Source organism: Anguilla anguilla, chromosome 1, assembly GCF_013347855.1.
Source record: "Anguilla anguilla isolate fAngAng1 chromosome 1, fAngAng1.pri, whole genome shotgun sequence".
Classification (NCBI taxonomy): domain Eukaryota; kingdom Metazoa; phylum Chordata; class Actinopteri; order Anguilliformes; family Anguillidae; genus Anguilla; species Anguilla anguilla.
In genome coordinates this window covers 63,965,496-63,991,645 of record NC_049201.1, presented here as the reverse complement: position 1 = coordinate 63,991,645, position 26,150 = coordinate 63,965,496, and the positions used below count along the sequence as shown (strand labels likewise).

Sequence of the window (26,150 nt, the reverse complement as noted above, 5' to 3'; positions counted from 1 at the left end):
CAGCAGTATCTCTCTGTGAATTGTCTAGAAATAAAATGATCTGCATACTGTAGGTCAGGTCCTTCTTGTGTGTATTTTATTTTAAAGGGTATTATACAGAGTGAGCATGTTATGCAGTAACTAGGTACATGTCTGTAGCTACAGACTTGTTGCTAAGAGACTAACATGCAGTAGATTGTACAGGAAAGCAGAATAAAACTAGAAATTGTGTGAATAATATAGTTATATGTCAAATTACATAAAGAAAGGGGAAAAAGAAAGAGAGAACATTTTTGGAATTTTAGCTTAAATCACTTTCAGGTTATGATATTTTTAAGGCTTGCAATCTCTGCCAGTCTGGATAACCACCAAACTTACAACACAAATCAACAGTTCACATATGTCACATATGAAATAATCGCAAATGCCAATATGACTGTATAAAGTGCGTAATATCATCAGTCCGTGTAATCTTCCATTTTTCATGCTCAGTGAAATGCACTATCATTCAGTCGTATTGTCCATTTATACATTTTGAATTAAAGTCTTTATGTTGTTTTGCAGGCATTTAGTAAATTTCCGCAAGCCTTCACCGACATCTCCATGATCCACTCCTGTTAATACTATGGCACCAGTATATTCCATACATATTGACCGCTACCCAGCCAGCTTGCTGATTATACATTTACAGTATATGCTTTGTTGTGGGTCACATTCAGATTTCTATAATTGTGAGTAATTCTCATCTTCATGTACCTGGGTATTTAAATCAATGAGCTGTCTATCTCTTCTTGAGAGTTGTGCTATGTGTCTGTGGTAGTTCCAGGTTCAATCCTGACAAACGACAAACAAATCACACTGGCCAAGTGATAGTGACTGCAAGCTTAGGTGGCTAAGGCTGTTTAGACAGTAAAATACAGTGTGCTCATATAACTAGTATGTACAGTTACATTAGATGGTGAATACATAAAAATGAATACCACTGCCTCAAATGTGTAACCCTGAAAGTAAATGTATGCAGGCCCAGGTGTTCAGCTGCAGTGACAGAAAACCACATCATACACAAAGTAAAATGTTCAGTGTTAAATCAACTCTGACATACGGTCTCTATTGCACTCATATGTATTATGTTAGGATTGAATTAACACTCCACATTTTACTGTATGTATTCTCATGTCTCATAACCATTTTGTGTCACACTGGGATAATTTTGCAAAAGTGTCGGAAACTGTTTCGTTTACTTTGTGGGGACACACCATCTGACTGAAAACTGATATACATATGGGTGATTTTTAAAACATCACACATCAATACATTAATTTTTCCTAATGGCCAGAACATGAAATATTATCTGAAGTTATTTTAAGTCTTTGAGCCACCTCCACAATTTTATGTAACTGGTATAGTCTGAAATAGGATTATTAACAAGTGGGTTACTTATCTTACTGAATCAGTAACACACTAACAAGTGATGTATGCAGCAAGGAATGCATATTCAGTGAAATATCCAGTGTTAAATCAACTCTTACAGATTACATGTGGTCTATTGTACTCATTTGCTCTGTTAAGAGTTGAATTAACACTGGAAAATTTACTGTGTAGGATGTTACAAACTACCATCTTATGGAATAGTTGTAGGGCAGCCTAAAATTAGTCGATTTGAAATACGTGCCATTTCAAACCTTCTAATGAAGTCTTCATATTTTCACCTCAAGAACATATTCTGACAAGGTCTGTGAGCATAATTGCAAATGAGATATCGTCCTCATATATAAGTAGAAGGGCATGGCTCCACAATGAGGATTACAGGATGAGCTTCTGCTTTAAGTCGTGTCTTCATTCAGTTCTTCTGTAAAGTACAACGGTGTGTATCGCACGCGAGTAATCCTGTGGTCCGGTAGAACAGAGCTAGGGTGTTCCTCATTGTGCGTTCTCTGCTTGTGAGCTCACTGAGCGCTCGGCAGGTCCAGCGGTAGAGAGAGAAGTAAATCCACTTGCCCTGTATTGGCATTTTGTAAAGTGAGCATGTTTGCTTTGTACTTTCTGTATTCATTCAGAAAAGCCGCCTTGCGTTAGTGTCCAAGTATTTTTTTTTACAGCATTCAAAAGAGAAACCCAATTCAAAAGCAATTATTTTACATTGAGTTTATGTACAACTTCAGTAAAGTGGACTATATTCTACTACTTGTTTGCAAATGGTGGATGCGCTTCCTCGTATAGTTACTGCGATTGGTTTGGTTTTATTCGGGTTGTTCGGGAAATCGGACAAAATACCTCTCCAAATTGCGCACTACCAATACAGAGTGACTGATCCACAGGTTTAACCTTAGCCACGACTTAAAATAGTTTTGGAATATGGTGCACTGACTTCTCTCTTAAACCAGTCTGGTAACAGCCCTCGTTTAATTTGGACAGGTCCTTTCACTCACATTTGAGTGGTCCCACTTTTCTAAAAATCAAATTGGAAACATACGTGAAAACTGGAACTTAAATTCGGAGGTTGAGCACTTTTCTAGTATGGCATGCGATAAGAATTAGAATTAGGTGAGAGAAAATAAAGGTAAATTATTGCTTCATTATCAAGTAAAACATTTATAAAATGCTGAACAGGCCAGCTTCTTGTGAGTGTTAAAACCAGATTCATTTCTGCCAGAGACACCCAGAGTAGCCTACTTTCTCATATGGTCCATATTTTCCGTTATTTTTACTGTCTCTTAATCCTTGAAATGCTCATTGTTAATATTTGGATAGTTTATAAATTGAATAAGGACGCAATAACTACATTATATTCCCGCGTATGTATTCAGTTAGTTTTAGAAACAAGGTGTAATTTCATTCAGCAAAAAACAAAGATAATATAAGCTACTGATTCCCTTGCTTGTAAGGAATTGCAAAATATTTTAATTAGAACACATGGTTATTTAGAATAAAAATAATTCAGACAGACAGAATAGTATCTGTTTACTCGTTTTCCTTCCACGTTCCCGTTCTCGCACTCATACAGCTGTTCGTTTACAGCTTTAATTATGGTATTAATCCTTTCGATCTCCAAAAACTCCAAATTTAGCTCTTTTTTTTTTTTTTACAATGGAGAAAACGCTTCATTGTGAGCGCGGTTATAAAAGATATAAAATGCATAAAAGGAATACATTTAAATACTATAAATGCTTCCCGACACTACACTTATATATTTATGGTACTCAGTAAAACGTTCAGAGTTAATTCAGCTCTAACCGAGTACACACGAGTCCACTAGGAATCATGTGTGCTCTGCGAGAGTTAGCGCAACGTTGAAGACTTTAGTGAGTAGGTAAAACTCTCAAAGTATATCCTGACTCAGAACTGGACTTCCGTTGTATGATTCGCATACCCTTCCGAGCCTGAGGTTTTAACGTCATTAAACATATATGAAGAACGAATTCGGTAAAAAAAAAAAAAAAATAATAATAATAATATATATATATATATATATATATTCTGATAAAATTGTTTTTATGTTTTAATTCATAATTTGCCACAGCAGGCTCTTCAGTAGCACATGCATGGCCACATGCTATATGGCCGCTCCTTGCATTATAGTCCTTATCTATATAAAATAGCATATTAGACTATTATGGCATTGAAATAGTATCGTGGCAATTATGTAACGTACGTACCTAAGTAGGCTACAAAATAATAAACACAGTTAAATGTCCAGTGTTAATTAAAATCTAGCAGAGTAGGCTACATTAGTTACCAACCAAATGTACTCTGCTAGAGTTTAATTAACACTGGGCATTTTATTATGTAGAACCAAATAGGGCTACCTTTAGCTTATGTTTGGCCAATTGTATCGTCCTGTCAGAAAGAAAAGTTAGCCTCTATTTTGAAAGGAAAACGAATGATTTATTGAGCGCATAGCAGCAGCTGAAAACGAAACAATGTGGAGATGAGAGTGTTACGTTTCTGTTTAACCATGAATTAATGTTAAGTTGAGATAAACTATACCACAGTGCGAGCTTAAGACAATGTGCAAAATTCAATTTGGCTTGACGATTAGCATGCTGTTTCATTCTGAATTATATATAAAACGATGTATGTTTACAGTTTGTCACATATTATTCATTATCCGAACTCCAGTTGCTAAAAGTCAGATATTTTTGCACCAAACAATACGACACATTGTAGGATGTAGACAGAAACATCACGTTATTTTATCAACCCCCCTTTCTTGACATGTAAACATGTGGTATGTAAATATGAAAATGGATTAGTGTGAACGTTCTCCTGGCAGTCCACTTCTCTCACCGCGAAGCTAGATCCCCGGGGAGCTGGATGAAAAAAGCGCCGGAAAAAAAGTGGGGTTTGAGACAGTCTGCGCCACAGCTGGCAAATCATTGATTTGAGCATCAGAAACTGGGAGGGGCGCCTCGCTTACCTGACATCCTTTCAGAGCCCTCCTCTCGTGCCTCTACCCGCACCACAGCTCGTGCCTCACTCACTCTCGTGCATTTCAGTCCCTCTCCCCAAGAACAGTCCAGCTGCGGCTTAGTAACCGTCGCCCTTTCTGCGCGCGCGTTTAAGCACGAGTGTGTGAGCTTACACGAGGACTTTTCTCTCTGTATTGGATCTCTCAAGGCGGAACAGACCCCATACGAATTCTGTACTTTTGATGGAAAACAAGAGGTTTCACGGCGTCTACTAACTTTGAAGGTACTGTTACATTTTCACCCTTCGTGTTTCAATTCTGGCACTCATATATGGCACCTGCACTGAGATGCTAGTGTTACGGCACCAGTGAGTGTATAGGTCCTTCATGTCTAGTGTACTTTCCATTTTTAACGTACTCAACATGTCTCAGTAGGCTACTAGAGAGCGCGTCAGGCTAAACGCTATTCGCCCACCCAAGATTAAAGGTATTATATGCCAAATGTCAACCTCCGGCAACCTGCCGTGTTTGTTGCTCACTTTTGTATACCCTCTCATAATAAAAAAAAAGTTTTCTGCTATTAGATGTAACCTCCTACATCAGGGAGATAATTCAGAGAAAACGCATAGCCTACAACGTCTATACTAATGATATCGCCTTTTAAACAAATAATAACTAGTGTCTATCGTTGCACTTTGCACCGAAGGACCATGTAAGTCTCTGTGTCACACTTTGCATTGTAATTTTGAACCAGCATATTCCATACACATGTGCATGACGTGAATAATTTCCCCCATAAACGTATATTTCATGCAGTGGAGACCATTTTGAATAAATGCATGTGTTCAGGTGTGATCATTTGTCTCCTAATTCAGATACCCATCGTATCTTCAGCTGTACTGCAGATTTACTATGCAACTTTGTACTTTTGTGCCGTTTAACATAGATAATTGTATAGCTGTTTGCTGATATCTGATTGTAGCTCGAGGTGTATCAGGTGTTCCTTAATTGCCAACAGGCTACTTGACAACATTTAAAATGTCAGCTGTGCTGTCTATTAAATGTAACAAATGGATAGCTTTAAACCGTTTTAACATAATTATTTGTAAATATGACAGACCATGAAAGATGTTACTTTTACTTTAACAAAGGTGATAGGTAATATTTCTGATACAAACATGTGTGGGCCTTTATCCGCTTGTGTATTTTAATGATTTTTAATTAAAAAAATGCTTATTTCATTATTATAATTCCTTAGTTTGCACTGTGATGTGAAATTGAAAAAGCCATTAAACATCCCTCTATGATGTGAGTATGGTACAGATACAGTGCAAGATATGGAACTACACTGTAGAGTGTTCAGTGTTAAATCAATTATTACATAGTACACATGGTCCCTATTGGACTCATATGTACTCTGTTAGAGTTGAATTAACACTGGACGTTTTACTGTGAACTGATATGTTGGGAGCGGTGTACTGAAATGGTAGTAGTGGTGCATTTCTTTAAAACAAAATGTCTGATGATAAAGTATTTATGTGTTTAGATATTATGTAAAGCGATCCGTGCATCAGTTTAAGCATATTGCCTTTCTCACTTCACCATTGCTTTCTTCTGTGTGTATGTTTGTATGTATGAATGTGTGTGCACACACTGCTCTTAAAAAAAACTGGAGCTACTGATATTCAATTTTCTGTACTGTACTGTCATGTTTGTGCTATACTAGAAATTTGTTTTCTAATAGCCGTGGCACTTATTCAGATATTCATATTATCAAAATACTATTAGCAACATAGTCAGTATTACAGGTGTTTTCACCAAAGAAAAAAGAAATACAACAATATCAAGAAAGGAATCTTGCCCAGTTCATGTTACAAAAAAAATCAAAGTGATATCTTCTCTAGATTCAGGGTTGGACACATTCACCCTGCTTTTCATGAAGTTCAGATTTCAGTTTGGGGAGTTCAGAAATAAACTTTTTCTTCGCTTTACCCTTGCTGTACACTCAATAGATTTTATTGTAAAAAGTGATGCAATCAGTGATGGAAAGTTGTGCAGTATTGTCCTAGAAGCGTGTGGGTGTCTGGTTTGTTGTGATTTCCAGGTTTACCATCTTCTGTGTCACAAAACATGGTCTATACTGCCTGGATTTGTTTTCTATTATTACCATGATTGCCTCTGTCACAATTAACAACAGCAAGATAGAGTACCTAGGTGGTTATAAACTGCCTTGCCAATTAAACACATTCTGTAAATGAATACATACATTGGCAAGTTTTTGCCGATCTTGTTATGGTTTGATAATTAGTAAAGAGAGAAAAAACATTTAAATATCGGAGAAACCTTTCTTTGGAAATGTTGAATGCCGCATAATGTGAAAGATGACTTCAGAAAATATCAGGGAAAATGCAGAATCATTCAATTTTAATGTGCTTATTGGTGATGTATAAGAATAGATATAGTTTCCACTTAAAGTAGTTTAAATTATTTCCTTCCGGTTTCAATAATTATTTTCTGTAATATAAGTGTTTTATATTTGTTGGTAGAGTTTTGGGAATTTTTAATTGAAGGTGCAATAATTCAGTGTTCTCCTGGCTCCGAATATTCAATTAAATATCAGCTATTAGGTATATCCTTAAAACTTTCAGCAAAATACAATCAGTTTTAGCTGGCAGAACTGAAGTTCAACCCTATGCAGTAAGACAGTAGTCGTAATACGGTTTTAGTAGCCTCAAACTATAATTTCAGAATTATTACGCATTAATTCCAATAACTTAAGGTTTCAGATTCTTTGTCCGCTAAACATGTTAACTTGTTTTATGTTTGTTAATGAGCTGGAGAAGCTAACCTGCCACATCTTATGCTGAAGATGGAATGTGGTGAGGAGGCAGTGTAGCCACATTGTTAGGTAACTGGGCTTGCAACCCGAGGATTGTGGGTTCGCTACCAGGTGGGGCATGGCCATTGTACCCTTGAGTACTTAAGGTACTTAACCTGACTTGTTTCAGTTCCCGCTGTATAAATGGGCTGAATGGAAGCTATGCATGTCTCTCTTTGTCTAATGTAAATGGTAAAATACAGCTCACTTGTGCCCAAACCCTGATGATCAGCAAGAGACCTGTGGAGACTTTACCTGTTCCTCACTCAGTGTTCTGTGAAAGCGTAGATGTTTCTCTTAGGTCATTGTGACGCAGAATCAAGACGAGATGTTTTTCCTGTTAGAGACCGTTGCTCTTCTTGTAAGTGCAAAGATCAAAGACAGTATTTTTTATATTGTGAATGTTATAATGGCTCTTTCAGTTTTACTAAGTCCTCTTGGTTTAGATACAGTCCCTTGGTAGTTGTGAATGTGGTTATTTGTTATTAAATCAAATGTGTTCTGATTGGCTGACAGTGGTATCAAATCCTAGTAAATGCGCTATTGCAGTAGATGTCTCCTGTAAATAATGATATACAATATATAATCTGAGAATGTGCAGAAGTTTTATTTTGTTTTAACAGACTAAACATAGTTTCAACATCTGTACAGCATTATTGCTCAGTGATGACTTGGGGTGGCCCTATGAAGTGTAGACAGCAGCTATTTCTTTTGAACATAAAAATGAGGCAAAAATTTTCTTCAGAAATATGCTGGTTGAAGTGCGCTCCTCTTGCAAGGACAGTTCCCATGTAAAATATTTAATGATTCACCGCTGCTGACTAGCCTTAACACACCCTGTCACAACAAGGGGCGACTGGGACTAAAGACTCATTTCTTTACCTCAATCCACAAACAGGGAACAATTTAACTTGAGTAGGTCTTCATAGGACCCCCCAAAATTTGAAAGCAAAGCGCATTGAGTCAGTGTCAATAATTACAGGAAATCAGAGAGCGTGTTTCTGAGCTGCTGGGAACACCCAGGTGATCTCTGGCTCATTCTTCCTGCTCGCACTTTTGCATTACATTCCCGCTTAATTGGCACTTAATTTGTCAGATGGCTCTCACAGGAGGCAAAGGCGAGGACACCGCGGGACTGCAGCCCTCTCAGTCCCATGTTTGTTGCTTCCTTAAACGTGTGCAGAAACCAGGCGTACGGAGCACGTTTTTATCCCTTTGTAGATGGAAAAAGGTACAAAAAGGTGACAAATGACAGCAGTGAAGAAAGAAAAAATGCTAAAATGTAAATAGGATGCAGTAGACGTCGGGGGAGAGGGAAAACAACATTCACATGCCCTGACCCTCTGAGACCAATTAAACTATACAGTGCATCAATGATGATTTCAGTACAGGAGTAAAGCGTCTCAGTGAAGTCAAATGACTGCCACGGTAGGAACAGATCCACACTTGTTGGGCTCTCGCTGTTGCGTGGTTTTTTTTTTCCTCGACTGAGTCTGCGGCTAGGCGAGAGCTCCCAGACACCCGCACCTTCAGCGCGGTGCTCACACACCAGACACAGCCTGTCTAAGCCTTCGCCAATCCTTCTCACCTCTTGGTTTTGTGCACCTAATCTTAAAAGTTGTGTGGACCTCAATGTGCAACTGTAACGCGAAAGCGTTTTTTGCGGCAAAACGAAATATTTGAAACAATTGCCTTTTTTTAGCTCTTCTGCATGTTTCTGATTAATTTAATTCTGGGTGAAAAACCAAGTCCGCAGTTTGAAACTGAATCTCATGCAGGAAATCTGATGGAGAGTCTATATAAGGTCTAAGGAGGGTTTGTCTAGGCCTTAAAATTCATTCTTCTGACTGCATAGAAATAGTTGATGTCGCCGAGTTTGCTTTTCCAAGTGAGGAGAAGAGGGCCTGATATCTCAGGCAAAACCATTACTCCCATTCTCCCCATAATTAACACTGTAGAAAAAAAACAGCTCAGCAAACAGTGAAATTATACCTGCGGTTGGAGTAGTGTAAATACCTGTTTTGCTGCCAACAAATGTATTTATTTGACTGTCGCCAGTCAATAAGAGGCCTGTCTCCCTTTTAATATGTAGCTGTGTGGGGATTCCTCCTCTCCTAAAAGAGCCCTGTTATGATTCATAATGGAGGTTAAAAAAACCTTAACAATGATTCAGAGACTTTTGATGGCAAGCTGCAACCGGTTTTAGAGACGGTATCTTTATAGGATTGTTTATGCATTCCAGGGCTCTGAGTCAAAAATGTAACAGAGCTGACAATTGCGCGTGCTCACACACACACACACACACACACACACACATGCACAGATTCATATTCATAGCTGCCTCTTCGGGCATCATTTTTTTGTAAAGGCTAATTTAAGCCATTAATTGAAAACTTTCTGCTAGTACTTGTCCCTCATTATATGTCTTCTACCATGTCTCCAAACTAAAATATGAGTGTTTTTTATTTGTCTGTATTTTTATTGCCTTGCATCTTCTTCCCACAATTGCACCGCATTTAGAAACATCAGATTTGTCTTCTACACATCTTTTTGTTTACAGAACCGTTGGCAAATTTTCTTTTCAGAAAGGTAAAACGATGAAAGTACGTCACCTTAATTTTGTCACGGCTACTCAAAACGACAGTTGTGTAACATCTGAATAGCATCTATCTCCAGCAATGCTGTATAAATACGATTAGAAATAAATGTTCTCTTAGGCCTTTAACTTCTTGTAATTTAAATCACTCCTTTCAAGTAATCCACATTTTGATTACTTCAGAAAAATGCATTGTTCTTTATTTTATGCTTGTCACGATCAGATCTGTGTAGGTTTTCCCAGATTCTTTGTTCTGGTAATGTAAAAAATAAAAAAACCCAGAGATTTGGGGTAAATCACATCTAGGGCTTTACTTTGCAAAGATGAGGTTGTAATACCCACCCACATATTCAAATAAAACCATTCAAACAGGGTTTCCTCCTTTGTTGTTCAAAGTGTGGCAGCGATATCCCACTTCCATCATCAATCCTTAGACACACACGAACACAGACACTTACAGGCACACACACACACACACACACACAAGCACACGCGGGATGAGGCAGTTGAAATGGAGAATTATACATCCTGTTAATGGCTCTTGGGAGTTACAAGTCCTGCTGCGGTCAACCTCTCTCAAACCCTGCTGATTAAATATTATATGTCAAATGGTGATATTTAAGGTATTTTTATCTTTAAGACAGGTTTCATACATATAATGGAAATAGCAAATCCAAACACTGTTAAACAACTAATTTGAAAATGGCATCCATGCATAATGCACATAAGTGTCTGTGTAAATGTGTTCATGTCTGTCTTACTGTATTGTTTTTTGCCGCGCATTCACAAGTCCCCATATTTGTTATTAAGTTCAAAATCAAAGCATTTTCTGCATACTATAACAGTTTTTACTGGAACCCTGAACATTACCTTGTGTGTATATACACCTACAAACATCAAAATACTTTATATGTAGATGTATACAGATAAATAACAGACAATACAACTACAGAAATGATTTTTAAACATCAGCCTTTATAAATAACGTATTTTGTTAAATGGCATGCCACACATCTTTGGATCCAGTCTGCGCCGTGTGATAAAATTCGCATGGCATTTGTGCTCCAAGTCTTTCCACCTCGTGCGAGGCTAGGCCATACTTTAGGTCATCCCCATACCCTGGAGTAGATGCTTCTAGCCCCAGAGCGCTGGACATCTGCTTCCCAAAAAGTTTATTCACCCCCTCATTCGCATAGCACACAGAGGTGAGTTCACTGCACCGCCCTGCTCGGAGCAACATTCGCAATGCTTCAGTCTTCTGCTTCAGCATTTAGACAACAAAGTGAGAACAGAGACATCTTCAGAAGCCCTATCAGAGACACACAGTCCTGTCTCTAATTCTATTAATTGCTGATATGTTGCAATCCACGAGGCAGAGATTAGAGCTCTAATTATTTAATCATGTGACACCGGACTGCACCAGTGACAGAAAAGTCATTTTTTCAAGTCTCTGCAACATATATTTGTTTGTTGATCATTATATCTCTAATATATTTCATAATTCAATAGAAGCAGGAGGAACAAATAAGCGATGAGACGATAAAGGATCTTTCTCGGCGCTGAACCCATGCAGATACACACCGCACAGACGCACAGACTCAGAGGCACACACCCACGACACTGGCATGGAGTGATTTTAATCAGTGCAAGCCTTTCTGCTGCTGAGAGGCCAGAAGCGGCTGGAACTCTCTGCCATGGTGTCATCCACGAGGCCATGGGGTCTAAGCACTCTGTCCTGTTTGAGATCGGAAGCATGCATCTTGTGCAGAAACGAAGACACCAGGAAACCGCAGGGGTACAGCTGTGTCTTGCAGATCGCACTCCTGCCATCAGCAGAGGCTGCTGAAGCCGAGTTCCGCTCTGCGAAAACAATCATACCCACAAAGAATAAGCAAGTGCAAGGCAGCACTATTTCGTTTGCACCTTTTATTTTTGTTTACACTGTTGGCCCAGATAAAGAAAAGTGCAGTCTTTAGGGTAGGGGTTACTAGCCACTATTGACTACCCTGTTGAGTTATGATTTTCCTATGGCTATTTTTAGATAATAATTATCAGTAATTCTGAAAACATTCTGTTGTCTTTATTATATATATATATATATATATATATATATATAAAATATAGATGAAAAGATCACCATTTGTTCTTATTGGAAATACATGAATGTAACAGATTCAATGCGCAAGAAAAATGTACTTTATCAATGTGTAATTCAGTTGCTGAACAGCTTTTCATTTTAATAAAATAAGTGACTGACCTTAAAGCCTGAGAGGTGTTACAATCTGTAAAGGTCAACAAAATACAACTAGAGTGCATTTGGACAAAATGTGTTTTTTAGGCCTAATTCACCATGCACTCTTCAGTTACTCTGTGTGCTCATCATAGAAGCAACACATACAGGTTCTTTTCATATGTACTGCAGCGCAACACCTTAACAGGAAGCATCACATGCCAGAAGGACTGTTGCAAGTTGACCTCTAGTTTTTTTTTTTTTTTTTTTGCCAAAACGGCTTTCCGTCTAGCATCTTTCCTGTTGTTTATGTAAATTCTGTTTTTTTGTTTTTTTTGTTTTTTTTCCACGGATGTCACACAATGCAGTGATGCTACAGTCCCATAGTATAAAAAAGCTTTAACGTTGCAGGGCCTGCCCATTTCTGTTCTGCATTTTGTTTACTCATTTCTTTGTGTTATTGTGAATCCTTATATTTGAATCCTTCTATTTGATTCAGTATGCACACACTTATGTGAAAAGAAAGTCTGGTTTATATAACATCCCGTTTATTTCTATTTCACTTAGATGGGTTCAGAGTGTCATGGTGGAACAGAACCATGTGATTAATTCCACACAAGACCTTTGTTTCATTCTTGTTAATTTAGATCATTTATAGTGTATTAATATAAAATATTATTGCGGAGTGTTAAAGGAGGCAATGACGACTTTAACCCATGCTTGTTTGCAAACAAGAACTGTTTAAATACATGGAAACCAATTTGTAATAGCAATCCAAATAAACTTGCTAATGCACAGGAAACGGCACACGTGGCAAACAGGAAAACATCACAACACCTACATAAATGAACATTCAGCAAAACACCTGCATAATGTCACCACTTAGAAGGTGATCCTTTTATAAGTCGTAATTGTTTTCCTAATATATTATTAAGAAACATGGTGTATACAGCATGGAGTGTCGAACAATCAAATGCTGAAGACAGAAAGTCATAAATGAATATGAAAAAAAGTATTAATTATGACCAATCAGGAAATTGCATTCAACTTATTCATACAATGTCATATTCATTATGAAATTGTGTTTGTAAAAATACATGGTTTCTGTGAACAATTTTACAGTTCAGATTAAGGGACAGTTGATAAAATTACTGTTGATTGTATCTAACATATTGTAGTTTACGTATGATAATTTTTATAACTCACTGTTGCTCCAGTTTACAGATAAATACCAGATATGGGTCTCCATAATAATACCACATGAATATCACCTTATCAATATTACCCATAAAGATAATGAAGAATTAAATGTCCCTCCAAATGTAGACTGGGTAGTTATACGTTTTCCATTAAAGAATATTGTCATCCTCTGTAAAGATGCAGGAAGCATTAAAGATAAAGCTCTGCAAGGCTTTCTGTTCTGTGTTTGGCTGGTCAGAAGTAGTTTTTTTTTATGCCTATCTTTATTTTAATGCATAACAGAACAGAATTGAGCCTGTATTTGTTTTAAAAATACTTATTTCTTCATATGGACACAGTCATAGCAAGTTCCAATCTTAGATTCTTTATGGATCTACTGATAATTCAAATTGATATTATATATAGTATATATATAGTATGTGAGTCAAACAGTGTTATATGTTAACTGAATAAAACATGGCTGCAGACTGCCATCTCAAATGGTGAAACCACAAGAACATGACTGCTTGCATCTTTTTTACAGTAGATTAAGACCACTGAACTGTATTACAGCTGGAATTGATCCACTCTGAAAGATTTCTTCTGTAGGTTGGCCATATTGGGCCTTTCTACTGTATGTGTCGGCAGACAGTAGGTTTGGGGAGGTGTAATTATTTACTGATAAAAAAAGAAACATGACTTTCCAAAGGTTTTTTCTTTTAACACATGGTGCTGTAGGTTATATAAAATCATATGACTGGCATTAATTCAAGGTAGAGGAAAGCTATATTTTGTGTGTTGCTTTTCTGCAGACAACATGCACTCACCTCCCATTGTTTTCTGTTTATCATGTAATCTCCTTGGTATCATATAGAATACATTTCCACTGTGTAGTTTCTTCATTGCCATAGAGACCTGAACTTAAACAGTGGTGCAACTCACGTGTATGTTCATCGCCTTGAAAGCATTTAAATCTTATATATAGAATAACTATGGTATATTGAGGTGAAAGCAACAGCACCAACTCAGTAAATTCTTAAAGTATTGAACATTTCCATAAAAAATGAGGTTTGACTGAAATTCTGTGGTAAACATGGGTAGATCAAAGCCAGTTATAATACAGCTTATCGTTTTTTAAAACAACATTTTCAATCCCACTTTCACTTAGACCTTTTATGTGTATTATTATCATTATTATTAGTAGTAGTAGTAGTAGTGGTGGTGGTAGTAGTAGTAGTATTCATTTTGTATTTTGTATGCATTTATTAATTTACTACACTTATGAAATGTCTTGGTAACAAGAACCACTGGGTATATACATACTTGATTAAATATTTGTTTCAGTTGATTGGAGATCAAGGAGATTCTTACAAAATGGCTACTAACATTAATAGCATTAATAACTGCACTGAAGTGCACTTCCAATTTGATAGGCAGTGAACATTAATAGTCTCATAAGCACAAGGATTTTCAAATATTATTAAACAGCATTACTGATGCTCAGCCAGCTTTGTTTTGGTTCTGCCAGGGAAGTGTGGTAAAACTGAATTCTGTCAAACCCTTTCTCTATTGCCTGTAAATACATTCAGAACATAACTTGAGGTAGTGATGCATTTCAAGTCAAACTGTGTCCTAATACATGCTTTTCTAATGCATTGTGATCTATCATATACATGTTCACAAATTGGAAAAGCAAATCGCACATAAAATGTTTTTTTCTTTCTTGAAATTGGTATTTAGTTAGCCTTGGCATCTAAATGGTAACGCTGAATAATACCCATAAAAAACATTCATTTTTATTTCCAGTTTCACAAATTTAAATCACAGTCAATTCCAAGAGTGACCAAGAGTACCAAGTGTGGGTCAGTTTTTGTTTATAGACGAGGTGCCAAAAGGAGTATGTACCATCCTTGTCCACAACTTTTGAGGAAACTATTACTGATTGTCAGCATGTAGTCTTCTGAGCCGAACCTCCTGACTTGCTTCACTCGAGTCAGGCAGCTGTACCACCCAACTCTTAGTCCCAAGAGACTGTGTTTGATCCGTATGTATCAAATTACTTATTTGTTATCAAATTTCAGATAGGCAGCACCATTTTGAGGAATCTTGCATGGAGGAGAGGTCAACATGCACTTGGTAGACAATGGAATGGAGACAATAAGTCATCTAAATAAATAATGTTAAAAAATGGACTGAATTTTCAAAAAAGACTGTCAGATGGAACATAAAAACTGCTTCTGGAAACAGCAGTAAAACTGTTCACTCACATATTTTCATTATGCTGATGAGCAAGAATTCTGCAATACGTTCATTGTGTACTCTTAATATTTTGACAATGATGGTGTGATGTATGTTTTAAGCATTTGAAGTTTGTGCCATAGAATGAATTAATCAGGATATCCTGTAATGGGTCATCCAAATATGTTTTGTCCATTTTGAACAGTAAACCTGATATAGTCATATGTGTTAGTGTGTTTTTTTTTGTGTGTGTTTTTTTTTTTTAATTGACTCACAAACCTCACTTCAAGATGTGCAGTGCACTGCCACTGTTGTGGTAGGTGGCAGCAGTGAGTAGTGTGTCTCTGTGCTATCTGTTGTGTGACTTGCAGTAAAATAGTTCTTTTTCTGTTAATGTGCTGTACTTCTTCCACAGATTGACTGTATTGTACACACACACACACACACACAATCTACGGAGTACTACAATAATTTAATTTGGAACCCAGCCATAATAGATCTTAATGTCCCCACATTGTACAGTATGGAAATTGGGATGCGAGGCTCTGCTTGACTTCAGAAAGAAAGACTTGCAATGAGTCTATCAGAATACTCCAGGTACTACATATCTACACTGTACACTCACATTTTCTTCATTGCCCTGAGTGAGATTTGATCCTAATTCCTTTGAAGCAGAAGACCTATAGATTGGTGCACCCAATAACAGCTTTACTCTTTGCAAGATAGTCAAGGTTGGATGTTCCACCAATGACCTGAGCAACAGCACTGTTTTGGGTTATTGCCTAATATATCTAGTATGCCTAGTCTAACTCCTGTTTGTTTCCCTTTCAATTATAGGACAGAGATGGTTCATAGATTTGGATATTGCATTTCTGTAATGACAAGGTCTTTAATTATTCATAAAGTTCAGGAAAGAATATGCCAAAATTTTCTTTGCCATACTACCAAAATTAGGCTTCTTGTTGTTTGTGTATCTCTCTTCAGTTCTTTTCAGCAGCATTCATTGCCAACTCTTATGCAGAATTCCATTCTATGCAACAAATATTATATTTCATACAAATAGTCAATGCTTAAATGAATTATCTTACTTTTTTGATATTATTGATGAAGCAACAGGTTCACTACCTTCATTTTCTGTAGCTATAGTTTACACTATAGCTATTGTATTTTGCATCCTCTTGTGTCATCAGTTTCCTCTTTTGTAGTATCAATGATGTTGAATGTATTGTTTTCATTTTTATAATGTTCATAATATGTGCAGATTTCTCAATTTTTTAATTTACCTGTTTGTGTTCTGTTACTTATAATGGGATACATTGCATATTTCACTTCTTTCAGAATGTTAAAGTGTTGTATATTTGTTATATTATTATTCTTAATGTTTGACAATTGATGCTGTAGGTACTGTTTATGCAACCATATGCGTACTAACCTCAGGAACAAGTCATTCTCCCTGCAGATTATAAAGCCTTCCGGGTTTAAAGGGAATATTTAAAGGGAGATGGTATGTGTGTTTAGTTTATTACAGATCACTGGCATAAAGTGTTAAAACTATTTTTTTTTTAAGTTAGGGAAAAAATGCTTTTAGGCTGTCCTGCAAGCATATCCTTTTTTTGTCGCTATTGATGACTTGAGTTTTCAAACACGCCCCCCCAAAACACACACACACCATCCACGGGGGTATACCATGTCATTTTTGTTGTGGTCAGACTCCGTCAGTCCTGAAATTCGATCTGTTCAGTGCGGCTAATAAGCACGGGGTTTGGTTGTGCACTACACGCCGTGTCACCTGCGATTTCCGTGCCTCGCCTGTGTGCGCAGCATGTGTTGTCATTAATTCCTATATTAAGGCTATTCTATCAGGCTAAAAATTCATTCGCTCTCGGTTCTTTGCCCGCCTTAGTGCCATATGGTGCGTGCTTTTGTACAGAACAGCTTCTATGATTCCGGACATTTTAGCAACGCTTTTCTTGCTGCATAAAACATTTTTTTTTCGAGAGGAATGCACACACAGAGCATAGTGTTCGAATTCTATCCTAAAGTTATGGGAAATGACGGATTGGGATTATACGGCGAGGCATCCAATGACTCTCTACAATCAAACTACACTTTTGTTTAAGGAAAACTTTAAGGAAAAACAGCTGTATTTTGTTTTCGTGGGGTGCATTTTAATACAAAAATAACCGGTGTCCATTGCCTAATGCCAAAGCTATAGTTCATGTTATAACAATCAGCTCGTTGCCGAATAAGCGACTGACGTAGAACAATACAGCCCAATTTTTCTATGGACCAACTGTATTATATTTTTCGTGATTCTATTGTCAAAGCGCCAGCGATATCTATAGATCTATTTTGTGATTCTGATGTCCTTCTCTGCATTGTATTTTCTCATTCGCATAATGCAAGTCTGTAGTGTGTGTGCGCGTATGTTATTCAGTAATAAATGCAGAACCGCCTCACTCTAATCAAGCTGATTAAAAATTCCTGCGCGCACAGCCGGAAATCGCACCATCCTCTCCGTTTTCTTTCCACTTTCTACTTTATTTTCGGGTCTTCTTTACGCCAGGACTTCAGCCGTCACGGGAGCCTGTCTCCGGCGATTCGAAATGCGCTTTAAAATCCGTTGGTTTGGGTGTTATTTTCTATAGAAATGAGGAGAAAGAGGAGAGGCACAGACAGCGCCAGCGAGGGGAGTGATGAGTCAATACAACTAATAATTTAATGGGGACACAGAGAGGGAAAGAGAGAAAGAAAGAGGAGCTCCGTCCGGGTACGAATAAAACGAACAGAACACATCATAGAGCAGGGAGCTGTCATGCATTTATAACACGCCTAATCCGTCTTCGAGACTGGAAACTAAAACGCACTTTTTTACCTGTTTATATCTGGTAATCATAGCCTACATCGTCTTCACGTGAGAAGGCAAATCATTTTCGCTTCATTTTTCTCTTGGACAGTAGTGGCTAAACTAACGCACCACTGGAGATGTTTATAGCTAGCTACATAGCCACAGACAATATAGGATGGTTACTGCTTGAAAACAAATGATAGATATCAGCAATTGTTTACTTGTATTTCCGCTGTTTGTTTCCTTGATTTTCATGGTGGATTTGTCAGTAGTGTGAACTGTACATAACTCGTCGCACTTGTAACCGATTTGTAGCTACCCTATCTGTTTAGCGACAGTATTTGGCTACTTTTCTTAGCATTATTTCAGGTGTATGTAGCTCTGGCTAGTTTGAATATGGCGAACATTTAATGATAGCAAGCAGTAACGTCAATTAGTGTTTTCAGTAGCTATATTAGCTACATATTTCTGTCGCCTCTGAATTAAGCGCTTACCAATGCTATCGATTATCGGAACAGCTCCCATTCGTTCTTACTTTTGTATAACTGCTTTACTATTTTGGGAAATCGTCTTTTTGCCCTTCAGAGAAAGAACAAATATTCGTTCGGAAGGCTGTTGATATCTGTTGTCATACAGACCTAGAAAGCATCTATCGGCGAAGTTCTCCTTCATCTTAAAGAACTTGAAGAAGGCGTTATTCAACCAGACGACTTTATATGGTTTCGAGTTTTGAAGTGCTGAGTTTCAGGTTGGTTTCGTTCATTTGACTTAGTTCAGCAAAATTGTTTATGTTTCTGGATAGTACTCTTGCCTGTCTTTTTAAAAGGTCATCTCAAAATCCTGACCTGGATCGCCACCAGATCTGGAGTCTGGATTGAGTTGGTGTTGTATTTCAAAATTACAGTACCGGTATTTTTATATTTTAAAATTCTAATTTGTTTTAATTATGCATGCTTTTCTGCACGAATATACTTACATTTGTATTGCATGTCTTTAGTTGGTCAAATACCTATAGGTAAGATGTGTGATCTCTGAATTCCATTGGTGCTCGTAAGGTCAGTGATGCAGTTTGGAACAGATGGGAGCATTTTTAATTGATTCATTTCCTCACTTTTAAAATATAATAGTTCACTGCAGCGCCCAGAGACATGGTGTAGGCTACATAAACTGCATAAGCCATGTTTGATCATTGCAGAAACTGAAGGACGCAGGTGCAGTTATTGAAATATGCTGCATATGTTATTAAAACGGTTCTTAAAACAAAAGCTTGCCCATATCATCCTGGTAAGGATTAGTGTATGAGTTATTCAGTATAGTACGATATGTGCAAACATTAAAACATACTTTAGGTACATACAATTGTGTGTTTCGTGTACAGTGCACAATATATTAATATTATGGTAACATGGCTTCCACAGTGATTCAGTAGTGTGTGTGTGCGTGTGTGCGTGTGTGTGTGTGTGTGTGTGTTCATGAACTGTTAAATATTTGGGTAACCTGTACCCCTGTAACATCCCTGGTATATGGGCTCATATCTGTAACATTCACTTTTAGTTAGAGTAGTAAGCTGAAATGTAGTTATGTTGTACTACTTTGGAAAGTACCATACAAAGACAGCCTTTTAGCAGTGTCTTCAGTGTCTACTTTTAATATGCATCACTTATGATTGATGCGTGAAATATCTACTGCAGCTGAAGAACAGCCACTCTTTTACAACCTCTTTGACTATACCGTGTGTAGGTATTTGTGGTAAAGTATAAATTTAGTTGGTAGTGTCATGTAGCCTAGTCCTTGCTTTTCTTTCTTTTCTTTCTGCTGTGTTTTCATGGAATGAGAAAATCTTTTGTCATTTTAATGTATATTGTTTAATGCAGTAACCAGAGGAGTAGAATCTTTCTGAAAATTAATACATTTTGCATAAAAATTGGCTTGGTTCTTATCACATGGGAATCAGTAGTGGGACGAGCATACATAATGCATAGCCTTAAAAAAACAGAAATCACAGTGGTGGCATAAAACAATTGCTTGATAAAAGATCAAGCAGTCAGATTGTATATCAAACATGACACTTTTAACAGGTATTTTTATTTTATTTTTGATTTATAAATGTACAATTTTTACTTTTGAGTATGTGTTAAACAATATAGGCTACCTGAAACTGCAGTCTCAGACAAATGTATTCCTAATTTTATTCAAATATTATAACCATTGGTTACAAAAGAAAAATATGCAAATAGATTATTTATGTTTTGTGTGCAATTTTTGTTTATCATAGTATATGGCATAATAAAATTAATTTGTTTTGCTTATTTTTCTCTAAGTATAATGAATCCTGGTGCATGCATATGTACTGTATTGTGTGTGTCTCTCTAAAGCTTTGCAAATGGAATTTCTTAATCAAGACTTTCTTAATGATACACACAGACCATTCCTCTTTGTTAATGTGGCACCCTCCATGTTAAGGAATAAATATTTTAATCATGTTTACTGTTCACGTTTTATGTATTAGTGTAATGGATTAGTTTCGTCAAATAATTCCTCCTTGTTTTCAATACATTTGAGTTCTATGCCGATCTACGCATATGCATATACCTATTGTGCTCTTGTGACCATGAGCATTACGAATGACTATCAAATGTTGGATGTGCTGTGTGGCACTGCTATTATTTCCCCACATTATTTCTATAGTGTAGATTACTGTATTTCTGTAAACTATTTTCCCAAATTCTAAAAGTTAAAATTTTCCTTATAAAAAAGTGCATATGTCAGAAAGACGTACTGTACGCTCAAGACGCCGTGTTTAAGTCTATCGTCTTTGTACCGTGTTTTGAAACACACAGGTGACTGTGAGCAGTGGAGCTGAGGGCGATGGAGCATCTCAGCGAGTCGTGCCTGGGGAAGGAGAACTGTGAGCTGCCCAACAGCATTGGAGAGCCCAAGGGGCCGCCCGCCAAGATCGCACGGCTTGAGCAGAATGGGAGCCCTCTAGGAAGGGCCCGTCTGGGGAGCACAGGGGCCAGGCTGTCTGGGGTGTCCCTTAAACCTGCAGGTCACCTCCTGAAGACCTGCCACAAGAAAGGTGATAATAACAGGCTGCGCTGTTTCCTTTCCGTGTTGTGTAGGAATACATAGCTCCAGATCTCATCTACTAGTCTTCACGTCAAAGGTTAAATTATATGGTTTTGATTGGAGGTGTCCAACAGGACCCATAAATGTTTAAGCTTAGCTGTTTTTTTTCCAGTATTCTTACACACTATATCATGTGCTTTTATTGTCGATCAAGTAAAAAATATGGTGCTCAGTTTGATTTATTCTCAGGAGCAAGGAAAGCATTTATTTGGTTCTGAATAATGTTGGTGGCTGGGTTGGCATCAAGACAAAGTAATTTGTGTGTGTGCGTGCGTGCTTGCGTGTGTGTGTGTGTGTGTGCGCGTGTGCGCATGTTTGTGTTTGTGTGTGTGTGTGTGTGTGTGCGTGCGTGCATATTTAGAGAGCTGTTTGGAGAATTGTCTCTGCATATTACTGCAGCACCGTTTCTTGGTGCCAGCTGTTTATTGGAGAAACTTGTGGTCCCTGAAAGAGCTCTTCACATTTTAGAGGTGTCATTTTTTATGTAATGAGGTAACTGGGCTTTTTATTTTTTTCAGCATAACAAGGATAATATGATTGCCAACAATTTCAGAAAGCAATATTACTGTTCCTTGATTTAGGTTCTGAATGTGTGCTATCAGGTAGTTGGTAATTGTGAGTGGATTGTTAAGTGTTGGCTGTTAGAATTTTGCGGTTTCCTTTGTGCAATAGATTTCAGTGTATGTAACTTAAAATGTTTTTCTGAACCGTGAAGGACACCAAATATATTTTTCTCTTCTCTCAGATGGGTTGTTACTTGTGAAACCACAGTTTGCTGAACAAAAGATGAGATTCAGTTTATTTATTGTTCATATTTCAAATTCAGCCCTTTACCGCAGCCTGTGGTTCTCCAGACATCCTTTATTTTGTGAAATCGCGAACATCGGAGTGTTTACTGAACTTTGCGGGAAGCATTATGCATTGTGTGAGCTGAATAATATGTACCATAGTCTTTTTTTTCTATTCACTGAAAACAAAGCATATATTGATCCTGAAATGAACCTACACAGCACTCTTTATTGTTAGATCTTTATCTATTAAAAATGGAAAAGCCTCTCTTCAGCACATTCCTTGGCATCTGCTCGCGATTACCCTATTTATTGATTGTTTGCCAGGAATGTTTGCATCTTAAAAAAGCTCTGGATATGAGCATTAAAAACATAATTTATTACAGCTCCTCAAACAGAGTGCATTAATATTATTCCACAGATCACAGGGGCTGTATAAAAAAAGATACTCTGATGCCGGCAAAGTTATAAGTTCCATAAATTCCCGAATAGAAGATTTCAGCTGGCTGGTATTTTGTGGTATTTGCACAGCAAACTCCAGTACCAGGACAGTTTTGGACAAGGATAATAGCAGGACATAGTTTACTTAACCTCCTGTATCTCAGGGCCATGTAGCTTGGTTTGGGTGTGTACAAAGCTTCCTGGATAGTTGTAAGTGCCACTGTCAGCAGGACGTGTCTGATGTGGTCTGTATCTTTCTAAACAAAACCTTCCCCTTTAAACAGTTTTGAGGATCTCAGTAATGTCTATCCCTTTAGTTCAGTCATGAAAATAACCATAAGCCATTGCTAAGGTGATTCTGTCAGTGAAGATGTATGGCTGTTTATCATCATGCTGGTGATCATACTTTGCCAATACTGTAATGGCTATGCATGTTCAATCAATAGAATTATAATATTTTCTCCGTGTGTCAGCATTAAAGGAAAGCCTGTTTAATGAACATAGGTATCCTTTTTATCTGCTGAGCCGCATCAGTTTTCAATGTGACGTTGAAATATGAAGTAGGTTTGATATTTTTCATGTTTGAATTCCCTTGAATTTCCGCTCTCTCTCCAGGCAACATGCTCCCTGTGTTCTGCGTGGTGGAGCACTATGAGAGCCCCATCGAGTTCGACAGCAAGGAGGAGCACGCAGAGTTTGTGCTGGTGAGGAAGGACATGCTCTTCAACCAGCTGATCGAGATGGCTCTTCTCTCGCTGGGCTACTCCCACAGCTCCGCTGCACAGGCCAAAGGTAGGAACCCTCGCACAGACTGGGTCCCCTGGGACTGGCCCTTGTGTGTGTGTGTGTGTGTGTGTCTGTGTGTGTGGTAATTAGACTCTGCACTGAGACTTGAGCTATTTTTAAGGTGCCTCCCTGCCTGGGTTATATTATAGGGTTTCAATCAACAGCCGTCATCGAGCGTAATATTTCACTAAATGTATTATTCATTTCTAATCAAATGGCTCATGTATAATGTATGTGCGTGTTTATATAATCTGATATTATATGATGCAACAGTGTATGGTTTACGCACTGTAAACATTTTCAGTGTAAAATTTACTGTAATATTGTGTGTCAGTTATTTGTATTGCATGTATTGTGTAACATGTCGGAGTGACAGATGTTGGCAAAAACAAAAGGAAGTAAAAACCACATTCTGTTTTTGGCTTTGCTGACCTAAAAAAAACTTTAAATGTAACTTTAAATAACATGCGGGGTATGTGTGTTCATGGTTCTCCCACAAAGAACCCTTTGGCTGATTTTATCATAGCCGCTGTTATATTTTTGTGCATAGTCGGTCCCAGATTAACGCACAGGTGAAGTGTGCGCGTGAGCGCGCGTGTGTGTTTGACGGGTCGCTCTCTCTCTGACAGGTCTGATTCAGGTGGGCAAGTGGAACCCCGTCCCCCTGTCTTACGTGACGGATGCCCCGGACGCCACGGTGGCAGACATGCTGCAGGACGTGTACCATGTGGTCACACTGAAAATCCAGCTGCACAGGTCAGTCTCGCGCCACCAGAGCCCCCCGCCCCCCCCCCATCCCCCCTTAAGCAGCCCACCGCGCGCTGAGGAACCGGCCCTTTCTCCTCACCGCGCACCAGCGGGGAGCAGAAGATGCTGTTTATTTCCAGCACACCAGTCCTCCTGCACGGATAGCTGTCTCTCTTCCCAGCTCTCTCCTCCCCTCCTCTCTCTCTCTCTCTCTCTCTCTCTCTCTCCCCCGCTCTCTCCCTCTCTCTCTCTCCCCCGGAGGCCCTGGAGCAGCTCGGCACTTTAAGGTGTTTCTGCCCGAGCGTCTCCTCGCGCTTCTGTGTGTGTGTGTGTGTGTGTGTGTGTGTGTGTGCCTGCGCATATGTGTGAGAGATAGAGAAAGGCACACATTGTGTGTTTTGCCATATGTCTGTGAAAATGATGTCCAAACAGTAAGTGGTTGACCGCACTCCTTCAGGATCGGAGCTGTTTATTTTTGGCAGAAAATGAGCTTATTGGGGAAGTGCTCGTTTATATGGGGTTATTTATAATTTTCCTAACGCGGGCTATTTCGCGTTTCAGTGCTGTTCACTTATCTGTACAGTGAGAATTTAGAGATGGGCATGGCAGCGGTTTCTCTGTGGCATGTGTGTACCTGCATATGCATATCCAAACCCATGTGGCAATTTAATTTGGTCATTAATAGGACATAAAGGAAATAATGTACTGTATGCATATGCAGTATGAATGTATGTGTAATGTGCAGTGGTGGTTTTTTTTTTTTTTTTTTTTTTGCTCTGTGTTAGAATCCTGGCAGTAACACCTTAAATTGCTTCACCAAGCACATCAAGCAGGAAGGTAGAAGTAACATGAAATAATAGTCGCCGCATGCAGCTGATGTATAATTCATGCATCAATACAGCAGATGTGTTGTATAAAGTAATTAACTAATCAGAACAATCAGGAGGGAGAGGGAGGGAGAGAGAGAGAGGGAGAGAGCAATCTCCAGATGCATCTGCTTGATGCGCCAAATGAAATCTGTCTGTCTTAGAGGAGCGCTTGCAGCAGGAAGGCAAGGCCCTGTGCTCACACTCTCTCGCTCTCTCCCTCTCTCTTGCTCTCTCTGTCTTGCTCTCTCTCTCTCTCCTTCTCCCTCCCTCCCCTTTTTTCATCTCCTATCTCTTCTCACAGTTGTCCTAAACTGGAGGACTTGCCCCCAGAACAGTGGACCCACTCCACAGTAAGAAATGCCCTCAAGGAGTTACTCAAAGACATGAACCAGAGTTCTTTGGCAAAAGAATGTCCCTTATCACAGGTGCTGGTGCCTTCCACAAACCCTGTACCGTAGCCGAGAACTGCAGTGTCCCCTTACAAATGCTCAGTGTTTGACAGAGTGGAAACAAGGGAGAATTAACATAGAAATGTAAACTGGTGCCTTTTGTCACTCTGATAGATGAATGCACATTTTTTTTTCCTTTTTTGCCAGAGCATTGATAAATGCGGCTTATTGTCAGAAAAAAAACAATGGCCTAGCCTGAAATAATCATAAATATTTCTTTCGAGCTGGAAATATTTATCCGTGTTCACAGATTTCTGTTATGCTGTACATAATTTATTCACCCTATATTTATCTCTTCATTCTTTTTTCCAGCAACGTAGCTCTAAAATAATTTGAAATAAATGTCTGTCAAGATAGCACTGGGTAAAGAGCGTGCAGAGATTGTTTGGTCTTAAGCTGCCCTCTGGAAAGAGAGCGGTATTTATTGCAGCCGGCATAGGTACAATGCGAGCCGTATAGAATTGCCTTTCCCACAGCAACAATAATAATTTGAGCTGCAGGCTGGTGTGTGTTTGAGGAGAGTGTAGCTCTGCGACGTGGCGCCGCGTCCCTGTGTGCGATTAAACCCGAGCAGAGGCTCGTCCT

General features: G+C 38.4%; 1 protein-coding gene across 5 annotated transcripts in view; it reads left to right on the top strand.

The window, feature by feature from the left end:
* The first annotated feature begins 4,468 nt into the window (after positions 1 to 4,468).
* Positions 4,469 to 26,150, top strand: part of LOC118211016 (DNA-binding protein SATB1) — a 54,031-nt gene continuing 32,349 nt past the window's right edge. Inside the window, exons 1-6 of one of the 5 annotated variants that reach the window (XM_035387684.1) lie at positions 17,310 to 18,278; positions 18,942 to 19,104; positions 21,197 to 21,435; positions 23,330 to 23,506; positions 24,130 to 24,256; positions 25,418 to 25,541. In XM_035387684.1, the coding sequence (XP_035243575.1) occupies positions 21,225 to 21,435; positions 23,330 to 23,506; positions 24,130 to 24,256; positions 25,418 to 25,541 (639 nt within the window). In that variant the 5' untranslated portion in view covers positions 17,310 to 18,278; positions 18,942 to 19,104; positions 21,197 to 21,224. Of the gene's footprint in view, positions 4,672 to 17,309; positions 19,105 to 21,196; positions 21,436 to 23,329; positions 23,507 to 24,129; positions 24,257 to 25,417; positions 25,542 to 26,150 lie in introns of those variants that run through there. The other 4 variants (XM_035387673.1, XM_035387695.1, XM_035387706.1 and 1 more) reach the window with 4 other exon arrangements.